Here is a 15,577-nt window from a genome sequence, read left to right as displayed (position 1 = left end):
CCACAGCAATCAGAGAAGAAAAGGAAATAAAAGGAATCCAAACTGGAAAAGAAGAAGTAAAGCTGTCACTGTTTGCAGATGACATGATACTGTACATAGAGAATCCTAAAGACTCTACCAGAAAACTACTAGAGCTAATCAATGAATTTGGTAAAGTAGCAGGATACAAAATTAATGCACAGAAATCTCTTGCATTCCTATTCACTAATGATGAAAAATCTGAAAGAGAAATTCAGGAAACACTCCCATTTACCATTGCGACAAAAAGAATAAAATACCTAGGCATACCTAAGGAGACAAAGACGTGTATTCAGAAAACTATAATACGCTGATGAAAGAAATTAAAGATGATACAAATAGATGGAGAGATATACCATGTTCTTGGATTGGAAGAATCAACATTGTGAAAATGACTATCCTACCCAAAGCAATCTACAGATTCAATGCAATACCTATCAAACTACCAATGGCATTTTTCACAGAACTGGAACAAAAAATTTCACAATTTGTATGGAAACACAAAAGACTCTGAATAGCCAAAGCAATCTTGAGAATGAAAAACGGAGCTGGAGGAATGAGGCTCCCTCACTTCAGACTATACTACAAAGATACAGTAATCAAGACAGTATGGTACTGGCACAAAAACAGAAATATAGATGAATGGAACAGGATAGAAAGCCTAGAAGAGATAAACCCATGCACATATGGTCACCTTATTTTTGATAAAGGAGGCAAGAATATACAATGGAGAAAAGACAGCCTCTTCAATAAATGGTGCTGTGAAAACTGGACAGCTACATGTAAAAGAATGAAATTAGAACACTCCCTAACACCATACACAAAAATAAACTCAAAATGGATTAAAGACCTAAATTTGAGACCAGACACTATAAAACTCTTAGAGGAAAACATAGGCAGACCACTCTATGACATAAATCACAGCAAGATCCTTTTTGACCCACCTCCTACAGAAATGGAAATAAAAACAAAAATAAACAGATGGGACCTAATGAAACTTCAAAGCTTTTGCACAGCAAAGGAAAACATAAGACAAAAAGACAGCCCTCAGAATGGGAGAAAATATTTGCAAATGAAGCAACTGACAAAGGATTAATCTCCAAAATGTATAAGCAGCTCATGCAGCTCAATATCAGAAAAACAAACAACCCAATCCAGAAATGGGCAGAAGACTTAAATAGACATTTCTCCAAAGAAGATATACAGATTGCCAACGAACACATAAAAGGATGCTCAACATCACTAATCATCAGAGAAATGCAAATCAAAAGTACAATAGGTATCCCCTTACACCAGTCAGAATGGCCATCATCAAAAAATCTACAAACAATAAATGCTGGAGAGGGTGTGGAGAAAAGGGAACCCTCTTGCACTGTTGGTGGGAATGTAAATTGATACAGCCACTATGGAGAACAGTACAGGGGTTCCTTAAAAAACTAAAAATAGAACTACCATATCTGCTAGCAATCCCACTACTGGGCATATACCCTGAGAAAACCATAATTCAAAAAGAGTCATGTACCACAATGTTCATTGCAGCTCTATTTACAATAGCCAGGACATGGAAGCAATCTAAGTGTCCATCGACAGGTAAATGGATAAAGAAGATGTGGAACATATATACAATGGACTATTACTCAGCCATATAAAGAAATGGAATTGAGTTATTTGTAGTGAGCTGGATGGACCTAGAGTCTGTCATACAGAGCGAACTAAGTCAGAAAGAGAAAAACAAATACCGTATGCTACCACATATATATGGAATCTGAAAAAAATGGTTCTGAAGAACCTAGGGGCAGGACAGGAATAAAGATGCAGACATAGAGAATGAACTTGAGGACACAGGGAGGGGGAAGGGTAAGCTGGGACGAAGTGAGAGTGTGGCATGGACATATATACACTATCAAATGTAAAACAGATAGCTAGTGGGAAGCAGCCGCATAGCACAGGGAGATCAGCTCAGTGCTTTGTGACCACCTAGAGGGCTGGGATAGGGAGGGTGGGAGGGAGACGCAAGAGGGAGGAGATACAGGGATATATGTATATGTATAGCTGATTCACTCTGTTATAAAGCAGAAACTAACACACCATTGTAAAGCAATTATACTCCAATAAGGATGTTAAAAAAAAAAAGGGATTGGAGCTAGAGCTATAGCATCACAGGATTGGAGGAGGTCTTCCAAAGAAAGAACATAATATAACAGGTGATCCGAGGAAAGAAGCTTAAAGAGCACTTACACTGAACAGTAGTGCACAGAAAGATGAACATGTTAATATTAGGGTTGGCCAAGAAAGGATAAATGTATTTAACAGATAATTCCATTAAACCAAATTGCTCCACTTGTTTACAACAAAGTGAAGCACTATAAAAAACAAATTCATGCATTTCAAAGTAAAAGCTTCAATGTCCAGCCCAAGTTAGATGTACCAGCTGCCTATCCTATAGTTTTCTATTATCCATCCAAATATCTGCATCCATGCCACCTCAGGAGGCAAGAGGGAGGAGATATGGGGATATATGTATATGTATGGCTGGTTCACTTTGTTATAAAACAGAAACTAACACACCATTGTAAAGCAATTATACTCCAATAGAGATGTTAAAAAAAAGGAATGCAATAGAAAATAAAATAATATAAATAAAATAAAATTTAAAAAAATATGGACTCTCAATAACTCAACATCTGTAAGGCAAACAGCCTAATTAAAAATGGGTAAAAGGGCTTCTCTGGTGGCGCAGTGGTTGAGAGTCCGCCTGCCGGTGCAGAGGACACGGGTTCGTGCCCTGGTCCGGGAAGATCCCACATGCCGCAGAGAGGCTGGGCCCATGAGCCACGGCTGCTGAGCCTGCCCGTCCGGAGCCTGTGCTCCGCAATGGGAGAGTCCACGGCAGTGAGAGGCCCACGTACCACAAAAAAAAAAAAAAAAAAAAAAAAAAGGTAAAAAGATGTGAATAGACATTTCTCCAAGAAGATACACAGACACGTGTATCTTCTGATTGACAAATGGCCAATAAGCATATGAAAAGATGCTCAAGATCATCAATCATTCGGGAAATGCAAATCAAAACCACAATGAAATACCACTTCACACCCTCTGGGATGGCTAAAATAAAAAATACAGAAAATAACAAGCACTGTCAAGGATGTGAGAAACAGAAACTCTCATACACTGTTGGTGGGAAAGTAAAATGCTGCAGTCACTTTGGAAAACAGTTTGGCAGTTCCTCAAAAGGTAAACAATGGAGTTATCATATGATTCAGCAATTCCACTTTTGGGTATACACCTAAAAGAAGTAAAAACATCCAACCACACAAAAACTTGCACACAAATGTTCATAGCAGCATAATTCAAAAAGTGCAAATAACCTATATGTCTGTATGGGCTGACGAATAAACAAAATGTGGTGCGTCCACACAATGAAATATTACTCAGCAATAAAAGGAGACGAAGAACTGAGACATGCTACAACATGCATGAACCTTTGAAAACATTATGCTAAGTGAAAGAAGTAGGTTATACAGGGCTACGTACTGTATGGTTCCATTTATATGAAATACCCAAAACAGGCAAATCCATAGAGACAGAAAGTACGTTAGTGTTTGCCGGAGGATGGGGCAGGGAGGAATGGGAACTGATTAGTAATGAGTACAGGGTTTCTTTTTGGAGTGGTGAAAATATCGGGGAATTGGTGTTGGTGGTTACACAGCTTTGTGAATAGGCTGAAAATCACTTAACTGTACACTTTAAAGGGGTGAAATTTATGATATGTGAATTATATCTCAGTAAAACTGTTAGAAACATACGGACACGGGACACGGTGGTGAAGGGGGGGTAGGATGAATTGGGAGATTAGGATTGACATACATACACCACCATGTGTAAAATACATAGCTTGTGGGAACCTGCTGTATAGCACAGGGAGCTCAGATCGGTGCTCTGTGATGACCTAGATGGGTGGGATGGGGGTGGGAGGGAGGTCCAAGAGGGAGGGGATATATGTATACGTATAGCTGATTCGCTTCATTGTACAGCAGAAACTGACACAGCATTGTAAAGCAACTATACCCACATAAATAAATACAGTGGCAACAACAACAAAAAAAATATGGATTTCCAAGCTTCATCCTTGGATATTCTGTAGTCTGTGATTGACCCAAGAATCTGTATGTTTAAAAAGTCCCCCTGGTTGGGGCTTCCCTGGTGGCGCAGTGGTTGAGAGTCCGTTTACCGATGCAGGGGACACGGGTTCGTGCCCCGGTCCGGGAAGATCCCACATGCCGCGGGGCAGCTGGGCCCGTGAGCCATGGCCGCTGAGCCTGCGCGTCCGGAGCCTGTGCTCCGCAATGGGAGAGGCCACAACAGTGAGAGGCCCATGAACCGCAAAAAAAAAAAAAAAAAAAAAAAAAGGCTCCCTTGGTGATCCTAATGCTCAGTCAGGTTGGGGAATCATTGATGTACCGAGAAGCTTCACCAGAGAGTTACTTGAGTTACATTTTAAGGAAAGTTAAAGATGCCAACAGAGACAGCTCAAAATGAGCAATGCAGCAAGAGAGGCTATCTCTGCCCACGTCCTCCAGGTCCCGAGAAAGAAGGCCCTCCTGTGGATGCCCCCAGACCCCTGCAGACCCCATTCCCACCGTCCTCACCAGATGCCCCTAAAGCACCTCCCTCAGGATTCCTTTACCAAAAACTGATGTTCCTACACTTCACCCCACCCCATCCCAGGGCTCCCAAGGAGCCCCTCCACAAAAGGCTGAAAGGCTTACGTGCCTCTGAGCCCTCAGATCTGGGCTTTTTTCCTTCTCAGTTTTGTAAAACCATGACTCTCACTTGTGGAGGATAAAGTCAGGGCACCAATTTCCTGTTGGATTCACATCAGGCAGGTTTTAAAAAATAATTTTGTTTTTATTTTCATAATTACAGAAAGAAAATAAACGAGGGAAGCTTCTATCCTTTAAATACCAAGTTCAAAATACTCTGCCTTCTATAGAGACTTTCCCATCTTCCTCCCTTTCCTGAATTCCCACCAGGATAAACTTGCTCCACTACACTCCATATAGATCTTCAGATTTCTGTTACAGTCCTTACTTGATTGAAAGCCTCTTTTTTTTCCTCTGCTAGAATATGTCTCTTAAATGCAAGACCTGTGATTTTTCATCTTTGTTTCCCAGCACTTACTGCAATTCCAGGTGGATAACTAAGCCTCAAAATTGTGTTAGATGAGTTGAATAAATGAATCAATACTGCTTATGATTTCTTAGGGGTTGTTTTTCCTAATTGAGTTAGGGAAAGTAAAGAGATCCTTTCTCAAAGGCTAAAACCAAAATAAGGTTTTAAATAATACTAAAATTCGAGGTTTAATGATATTAATATATTTGTATTTTCATGGCATTTTTTTCCTTTGTAATAGCAGACTACCTAGAAGAGTTACTTTTTTAAGTTTGACTTGGATTATGTCCCTCTACATTGCCCACACCTAATTAGTTTGATCCACTAATGAATTCTAAGTACATCTCTCTGAGAAATAATAAAACCTCTTCAACCACAATCAAAAGACAACATTATCAAGTGAAAATTTCAGATTCAGATTACTAAACAGATTAAGTAAAGACAGAAGTCTGTGGAAAAAAGTATACACACCTCAGGGGTAAAGGACTTCTAATAAATTTTTTATGGGATACTCCTTCATTGCAAATAAAATGTGAAATGTCACCAAAAAATAATAAAGATAAACTAATGACAAAATCTTGTTAATATTTTTAATACAAAATATTTATCACTTCCATTTACAAAGAATGTTCCTATATATTAACTCAATTCTGCCTCATAATTATTCTGAACTAGTAAGTTTTAAAGCAACACTTTAAACCGATGTCTTTTGCGCCACATTCAGAATTTGCACAACCTCAAAATTCAGTAGGTGATGTATAGAATAGTTCTGCATCTAAGATCATGGAAATAACAGTGTTAACTCCCAAATATAATTTTCTGTATACGGGAGCCTGAATTATTCTAGTTCTGGATAATGACTTTCACACTCATCAAATAGATTTTTAGTGATTGCAGTCAATAAAGGTGGTAGTAAATTGGTAATTTATGGCAAAAGACACAAATGTAAATGCTATATTAACCTTTCCAAAGGTACAAATCTACAAATATAACATACAGAAATTTTGGCAATAGCAGATCAAATGATGATCTATTATTTCTCCTAGAAATAGCATAGAGTCTTTTACAACTACACTGAAAAAGGAAATGATTTCAAAGTAACCATTCCTCTGATTCTCTATGGTTTAATTAGCTAAAATTCGGAATAAAGCTCTATGTTAATGTGACATTATGATTTAACATTTAAAAACATGAAGGTCATAGAATTGAAAATGTTAAGCTTCTCATTCTGTTGTATACTGGCTGTACTACAGACCTCAACTAGCTGGATACTGGCCAATGATCCCACCATTCAGAGCAGAAAACTGAGAAAATGTTCTACATACTGAAACTCAAATTGATCATCTTGGAATAATGAAACACTTTAAGGAGCTTACAAGTATGGAAGCACTGGCACCAACACTGGTACCAAGACAAAGCCACCTCTCATGCCCAGCAGCAACCCACACAGCTAGTCAGACCTGACCTGCCAGCCAAGCCCATCTCTTGCACAGAAAGTTGAAATCTCCTCAGGCTTCTTTCATCTCATTAAGCTATCCATCTCTGGCTTTCTACAAATCACAATTTATAAATCTTTTTCTCATTCACTCTCATGTCCCAAACACTCATGAGCATTATCTTTACACAAAGAAACATAATTAATGAAGTATAAAATCTGCACCATAAGCATTTCACTACCCTAAACTCCCCACCACAAGATGTTATACTGGTTTAAACTAATGCTTTATCCAGCTTATTATTTTGTCTCTATAGGAGCACAAAGGAACATTTAGTTGTTCTACCACTTTTTGAAAAAAAAACTTTCCATAGCATCTCTCCCTCCCCACTGTGTGAGCATGCGACAACATTTTCTTTAATTTTCCCTAAAACGAGAACCCCATTCTGCTTCTGGGGACATGAATAAGTCACCTAAAAGCAGCAAGGATTTTCATTTCAGCTCCCATTCAGCTCTCTGGCAAATGATGGAGGGTCAGGTACTGGGGAAGATGGAATGAGAAACTGCAGTAATATCTATTCCTGGACTATTTTAGTCTGGCACAACTTATTTTGGACATATGGTAGACCGTGGTTTGGTCCAAGAGCAGAGGAAAAAATGCTGTTTATTCTGATTTAAATACCATTCTTATTGATGTTCTCGAAACTTTGGGTCGTTTTAGCTGAAGCAACACATTAAATAAATGCTCTGAAGAAAAAGAAGGTGGGAAGAGGATTAAGAGAATGTTAAAAGAAAGAACCATTTGGAACAGAGTCTCAACTCACTTCTCCATTTATTCTCATTTTTCTCCATCAGTTCCCTTCTCACTGATCATGCAGAGATATCCCAGATATTACACAGCCACCGTGAACTTCTTCTCAGCTATGAAGTCCCAGAGCTCAGAGTTTATATACAGGATATTAAAATTCACTCACCAAATCTCCATGCCCTGCCTAGCAGAGGTGATGTAATCTAATCTGGAAGGAGAAGTGCTAAATCATGACACCAGCCTTCTAGCCCAGTGTTTCTCACAGGCTAGCAGTGTGTGAGCTTAACTTCTCTGGGTCCCACTTTCTCCATCAAAATATACGGAGGGGGCTTCCTTGGTGGCGCAGTGGTTGGGAGTCCACCTGCCGATTTGGGGGACATGGGTTCGTGCCCCGGTCCGGAAGATCCCACATGCCGCGGAGTGGCTGGGCCCGTGAGCCATGGCCGCTGAGTCTGTGCGTCCGGGGCCTGTGCTCCGCAGCGGGAGAGGCCACGGCAGTGAGAGGCCCGCGTACCGCAAAAAATAAAAATAAAAATAAAAAAATAAGGAGGGTTAATTTGATGATGTTATGGTTCAACATAGATTCAGGTTTCCTTGGATGGTTTCAGGTGATCAAGGAACAGCAAAATTAAACCTATTGTAATTTTTAGTGAGTAGCATTTTTCATTCAACAGTAATAAACTATTGTCAAAATGAATACTTCTCTTGACCGTTTAATGCGTCACTCTTCAAAGTTTTATTTATACTTGTCTTTCATATCTATTTCATTAAGCTATCTCATGTAACTCTCTACCAGGTACCAGTTTATATTCCCTTTTTAATGATTCCTTTGATAGTTTGAGCGTAGTAGGCATAGTCAAACCCAGTCTTCACCAAGGCGTAGCACAGTCAGAGTAGAAGCACAAGTAGAAATGGGCAATGCAAGTAATTTTCAAGAGTTTGCAGCATGGTCTAGAATATACTGGAACATTGGTATAGTTTGGGGTCAGTGTATGGAATAGTCCAATATTACATAAAACTGATGCCTCTGTGAACATAAACTGTCTTTAAGATCAAGAAATTTCGTCTTAGTAAAAATGGAAAGGCAGAGGTAATTCAGCTGCCAGAACTGCTGGCTATCTTAAAGTTATACCTACTACCTTGTTCTAGACACCTTACAAACTAGTCCTCACAACAACCCTGGTGTGGTTGTTAATCATCCCTTTTTAGAAAGAAAGAAACAAACTCATGAGGTTAAGTAATTCATGTAAGGTTATACAACAAGTCTATGGCAGAACCTGGAGTCTAATCTGGGTTTACCTTATTGCAAACATTTGTTCTTTATACTATGGTGTCCCTCTATATTGCCTTCCAAATAGATGTTTTTATCTTGAATACAGATAACAGTGAAGTAGGTCTAGGGTAAGTTTTTCTACCCAAAGGCAAATGATAACCTTCTTTAATAATTTAGAATGTAAAGAACAATTTGATGAATTAAATAAATATTGGAAGAGATTTCCTATTGGTATCAGTTGAATTGTGTCCCCAGAATTCACAGGTTGAAGCCCTAATCAATTCCCAGTTCTTCAGCGTGACCTTATTTGCAGAGTCTTTACAGTGGTAATAAAGTTAAAATGAGGCCATTGCGATGGACTCTATTCCAATATGATGGGTATCCTCATAAAAAGAGGAAATTTGGACAGAGAGACACATAGAGAGAAGGTGATGTGAAGACACAGGGAGGAGAAAACCACCTGCAAGCTGAGGAGAGAGATCTAGAACAGATCTTTCCCTCATGGGCCTCAGGAGAAACAAATCCTGCTGACACTTTGATTTTGGACTTCTAACCTCCAGAACTGTGAAATAATAAATTTCTGTTGTTTAACCCATCCAGTCTGTGATAGTTTGTTATGGCAGCCCTAGCAAACTAATGCATTATCTTAAAAACATAAAGTTGCATGTTGATTTGCTTAATCTTCTTAAATTATAATAATAGATTATTTAAGGATCAGAAATTTTAACATGTCAAGTCTACTCTAACACAATCTTCGTAGTGGCATGAAAGGTAATATGAAATGAAGACAAATTACAGTTTTTGCAGAGGGATAAAAGTGGAGTAAGAAATAGTGATAATTTGAATGTTGAATTTATGGCCATTAAAATCTAAGATTAGGATGCCTAATCCAGAGTGTAAATGAGTGGAAACAGAATTTAATGCCAGTTTATAATTAGTTAGGAATCTTCAGCATGAAAGAAGCTATTACCAAATAAAATAACCTAATTTTAACAAGAAAGATATAGGTTAGACTATACATATATGTGTGTGTCTGTGTGTGTATACACATATATACATATATACACACATACATAAATATATTAGAAATAAATTAAATAACAAAATCAGGAATTGCCATTTCACAAAATTTTTAATAATATCTAACAGTAAACTTTTAAAAATCAGTCAGAGACTTCTCCTGCCTATAAAAGCAACAACTAGAAAAATGGCAAAATATATGAAACAACGGTTTTGAGATGTTGAACAAAAGGCAGTGCAGGAGTGAAATCTCTGAGAAAAGAAAAACAAAGTGAACAGTATGAATGCCACAGATTTCTGCCTATAGAGAATTTCTGAACCATGACACAGGGATGGAATCCCAAGGAGAACCCAACAGTGTCACTGATCGAGGAACTAGAAATACAAATTTGGGAGAATGAAGTAACTAAAATTTGTAGGGTCAAATTCTAGAGATGAGAAAGCCATATAAAGAGGTCCATAAATCTTCATAAAGGTCTCGGGCTTCCCTGGTGGCACAATGGTTAAGAATCTGCCTGCCAATGAAGGGGACACAGGTTCGATCCCTGGCCCGGGAAGATCCCACATGCCGCAGAGTAACTAAGCCCGTGCTACTGAGCCTGCGCTCTAGAGCCCACGAGCCACAACTACTGAGCCCGAGTGCTACAACTACTGAAGCCTGCGTGCCTAGAGCCCGTGCTCTGCAACAAGAGAAGCCACCGCAGTGAGAAGCCCGTGCGCCTCATCGAAGAGTAGCCCCCGCTCACCTCAACTAGAGAAAGCCCGTGTGCAGCAACAAAGACCCAACACAGCCAAAAATAAAAACAAATAAATTAATTAATTTTTTAAAATCTTCATAAAGGTCTCTTAGATTCTTTGGTTTCATGCCTATCTGTGGATGCATAAGTTGATATTTGACAGAGCCACACAAAGAACAAATGACAAGAAAAGAACAATTTCTGAAAATTGTAAGCCAAAGAATTGGCAGAGCTCACACAGAACTGGGAAACATCTGAGTTTTCACCAGATAGAGTGGGAAGATCTTGTTTAATATGTGAAGCATCCAGCAGAGAACACAGAAGGATCATTGCTTAGTAGTGGGGCTAAACTAGCCCTACAGTAAAAGCTACTGCAGTTATGCTCTTATAAACCTTCAAAATAAACCTCAGAAGGAACAATAACTTAACTGCTATAAAAAAAATCCCAAACTTTCTTTGAAACAATGTAAAACTACAATGTCTACAATCCAAACAAAAATCAAGAGATATATAAAAGTTGATTTCCTATATACCATCAATGAACAATTGAAATTTAAAACTGAAAAAATTTTAAATACACCATTAAAAATAGCAACCCCCCCATTTAAAAAAACTTACGTATAAATCTAATGAAACATGTACAGGATCTGTATATGGAAACTACAAAACACTGATAAAAGAAATCAAAGACCTAATTAAATGGAGATATATTCCATGTTCACAGATTGAAAAACTCTATAGTATTAATATGTCAATTCTTCTGAACTTGATCTATAGATTCAATGCAACCCTAATCAAAATTACAGCAAGCCATTTTGTAGATTCAACAAATCGATTCTAAAATGTATACGAAAAGGCAAAAGACCAAGAAAAGCCAACATGATACTGAAGAGGAACAAACTTGGGGGACACACACTACACTATTTCAAGATTAGTATTAAGCTACAGTAATCCACACGGTGTGTCACTGGTGCGAGAATAGACACAGATTAGTGGAACCAAATAAAGAGCCAAGAAATAGACCTATGCAAATCTAGTCAACCTATTTTTGATTAAGGCAATTCAAAATAGACAGAACAGTATTTTCAACAAATGGTGCTGGAAAAATTGGACACCTATACGTGGAGAAAAAAAAAAGACCTAGATACAGACTTTACACCATACATAAAAAGTAACACAAAACGGATTATAGACCTACATATAAAATGCAAAATTACAAAACTTCTAGAAGATAACATATGAGAAAATCTAGATGACCTTGGATTTGGGGAAGAGTTGTTTATTCAAAACCACAAGCACAATCCATGAAAGAAAAACATGGTAAATGGGACTCTATTAAAATTAAAAGTTTTACGTTATAAAAGACACTGTTGAGAGAATAAAAAGACAAGTCATAGACTGGGAGGAAATGTTTGCAAATAACATATCTCTTAAGAGTTTGTATCTGAGATACACAAAGAATTCTTAAAAATCAGTAATAAGAAAACAAACAACCCAACTAAAAAATAAAGAACTGAGCAGACATCCAATTAAAGAAGTTACACAGATGGCAAATAAGTATATACAAAGATGCTCAACATAATTTATTTTTAGAGCATTGCAAATTAAAGCAGCAAGATACCACGACACACCTATTAGAATAGTTAAAACCCCCAAAATGAACAAAACCACCTGATGAGAATGTGGAGCAACAGGAACTCTCATTTATTGCTGGTGGGAATGAAAAATGCTATGGCCACTTTGGATGATGGTTTGGCAGTTTATTACAACGATAAATATAGTCTTATCATATGATCCAGCAAATGCACTCCTAGGTATTTATCCAACTGATCTGAAAACTTCAGGTTTATGTAAAAACTTGCACATCAATTGCAAACTATTATATATAGAATGGATAAACAACAAGGTCCTATTTTATGGAACAGGGAACTATCAATATATTCAATAATTCAATATCCTGTAATAAACCATAATGGAAAATAATATGAAAAAGAATATATATATATCCATATATATATATATATATATATATATATATATATAGCTGAATCACTTTGCTGTATACCAGAAACTAACACAGCATTTTAAATCAACTATACTTCAATTTTTAAAAATGTGAAAGAAAAGACACCAAAAAAAAAAAAAACTTGCACATCAATGTTTATAGCAGCTTTATTCATAATCACCAGCCCTGGAAGCAACCAAGATATCCTTCAATAAGACAATGGATAAACAAACTATGATGCATCCACAAAATGGAATATTATGCAGCAATAAAAACAAATCATCTAACAAGCCACAGAGAGACATGGGTAGATCCTAAATGCATATTACTAAGTGAAAGAAGCCACTCTGAAAAGCCTACACACTGAATGATTCTAATTATTTGACATTCTGGAAGAAGCAAAACTATAGAGATGGTAAACAGATCAGTGGCTACCAGAAGTTTGAGGACGGGGGAGGCTTGAATAGACAAAAGACAAGGGAATTTTGAAACTATTTTATATGGTATTATAATGGTGGATGATATACAACTGTGCATTTGTCAAAACCCATAAAACTTTATATTACAAACTGTATATCTGTTCCCCATATATACACATACATATTTCTTTGTTCTGTTGGCTAAGAGGGCCTACAAGCAGCAATACCCCAGAAGCAAGGAGCATACTCAGTGCCCAGATCTTGGTTTCTGATACCATTATACAATAAAACAAACCGGAGCTCTTTGGAAAAATGGCTGATTTAGCATGAGGGCAGGAAATACAAAAGATGAGCCTGGAGTACTTGGCAGTACCAGAAAGTAAGGAAGTGCTCAGGTTGAACAAACAAAGAAACAAACCACATACACAAGGATGCGAGCAGCTCAAAGAGCCACTTGAGCCACTGAAACAGCTCTCAGTGGCCAAAGCTGGATCAAACTGAGCAACAAAATAAATAAAATACTAGAGGTGGGGGTAGCGGATGGATGGGTGGGCAAAATGGATGAAGGGGGTCAAAATTCCAGTTATAAAATAAACAAGTCATGGGGATGTAATGTACAGCATGGTGACTACAGTTAATGATACCATATTGCATATCTGAAAGTTACTAAGAGAGCAGATCTTAAAAGCTCTCATCATAAGATAAATAAATTTTGTAACTATGTATGGTGACAAATGTTAACTAGACTTACTGTGGTGATCATTTTGCAATATATACAAATATTGAATCATTATATTGTATACTTGAAACTAATATAATGTTAAATGTCAATTATCCCTCAATAAAAAAATAAATACTGAGATTATAACCCAAAGTATAAAATAAATATCTATGAATCCATACCAAAATCAAAGGGATTGAATAAATAAATAATTGGAGGAGACAAATCCTGCATGCAGATGGATCCCAAATAATTTATGAGGATAGCCCATCCTTAAGGGGGTGGAGCATAACTCCTCACTTCTAAACTGTAGGTTGTGCATAATGAATTCTTTCCGAAGAGTACAGTATTGAAAGACAGGGGGAAAGAGTAACTTTACAGGGGAGAAGATTAATAGACAACTTACCTCAGCCAGGTGATCAAGGTGAATATCAACAGTGGTAAATCATGTTCAAAGTATGTACCCTTGATATGATGTGATAAGAAGGGCAATTTACCTCTATGATCTTCTTCCCAAAAGCCCACAACCCCAGTCTAATCATGAGAAAAACACCATAAAAATTCCAGTTGAGGAGCATTCTACAAAATACTTGATGAGTTCCTTAAAACTGTCAAGGTCATCTCAAAAGCAACTGAAATCTGAGAAACCAACACAGCCATGATGACTAAAACATAATATGGTATTGTGGATAGGATCCTGGAAGAGGAAAGGTATGTTTAAAAAAAAAAATCTGAATGAAGTATAGACCCTAGTTAATAATGATGTATCAACACTGGTTAATTAATTTTGACAGGTTTACTATACTAATATAAAATGTTAACAATAGAAGAGTAGGTGGGGAGTGTATGGGAACTCTGCCCTATCTTTGCAACTTTTCTGTAAAGCTAAAACCATTCCAAATACAGTTAACATTTTAAAAATACATGCAGTATGGTCCAAAATGTGTAAAAATAAAATCCACAAATAAAGCTCCATTATATTAGGGGGAAAGGCATGAAAAGAAGCAGAGAAGTATTATTAATAACCAATAGGAAAATTAGTCAGTAGAAATCAGACCCAAATATAAAACAAATATAAGGGGACTAGAAGATATGGACTCTAGCTATAATTTCAATGTGGCCAAGAATTTAAAGAAAAACATAAACTAAATAAGAACAAAAGGAAAATATGTAAAAGAGTATGAATGAAACTTTCAGAGAAGAAAAATACAATATCTGAAAAAAACTTTCACTGGATGAGGTTAATAGCAGATTGTAGATTAGACCCTGCAGAAAGCCTCGGTCTCTTCATCTGTGTAAGAGGCAATTGAATTTCTTCCTCCTCACAGCGTAGTTGGGGAGAACAAAGGGTAATTTAGTTGAAAGCACCGAAGAAGTAATTAGCACATGATAAGATACTTAAGAAAAACTTTGATCTTTCTGTTTGTGCCTCACTCATTCAACCAATATTTATTGAGCAGCTACTATGTGCCAATTACAATTGCAGGATATAAAAGAGTGAATAAAGCAGACATAGTCCCTACCCTCATAGAGCTCACAGTCTGGTGGGAAGGTATACATTAAACAAATAAATATTGTAGTTGATATCTTTTGTTTAAAATGTAGCAGACATTGTTAATTGCCTCCCTAAAATCATTTCTCCTTATTCTTGGTAAATAGAATCCTAATTTTCCTCAGGGCAGCAATGTGCTAGGCTAAATAATGTACGTTTCCAGTCTCTTCTGCAGTAGAGGTAGCCCAGCACAACCGTTCTGTCCAATTCTAAACATGAAAAGAAGTATTGGCATACCTCAGAGACACCGCCAATTCAGTTCCAGACTATCAAAATAAATATCACAATAAAGCAAATCACATGAATTTTTTTATTGTCCAGTGCATATAAAGTTATGTTTACCCTATGTTGTGGTCTACTAAGTGTACAATTAGTATTATATCTTAAAAAACAATTTAAATACCTTAACTTAAAAAT

General features: G+C 37.1%; 1 protein-coding gene across 3 annotated transcripts in view; it reads right to left on the bottom strand.

Moving 5' to 3' along the window:
• EPM2A (EPM2A glucan phosphatase, laforin) overlaps window positions 1-15,577 on the bottom strand; it is a 106,528-nt gene that overhangs the window by 71,220 nt on the left and 19,731 nt on the right. Inside the window, exon 1 of one of the 3 annotated variants that reach the window (XM_027084251.1) lies at window positions 7,450-7,743. The exons of the other annotated variants lie outside the window; for them this stretch is intronic. Coding sequence (XP_026940052.1) covers window positions 7,450-7,477 — 28 coding nt within the window. The 5' untranslated portion in view covers window positions 7,478-7,743. Of the gene's footprint in view, window positions 1-7,449; window positions 7,744-15,577 lie in introns of those variants that run through there. 3 annotated transcript variants of the gene reach the window in all.

This window comes from Aethalodelphis obliquidens, unplaced genomic scaffold (assembly GCF_003676395.1).
Source record: "Aethalodelphis obliquidens isolate GAN/ISIS:26980383/991018 unplaced genomic scaffold, ASM367639v1 scaffold3, whole genome shotgun sequence".
In the NCBI taxonomy this organism is placed as follows: domain Eukaryota; kingdom Metazoa; phylum Chordata; class Mammalia; order Artiodactyla; family Delphinidae; genus Aethalodelphis; species Aethalodelphis obliquidens.
The sequence above is the reverse complement of the archived record's forward strand: the minus strand, read 5'-3'. Positions and strand labels throughout refer to the sequence as shown.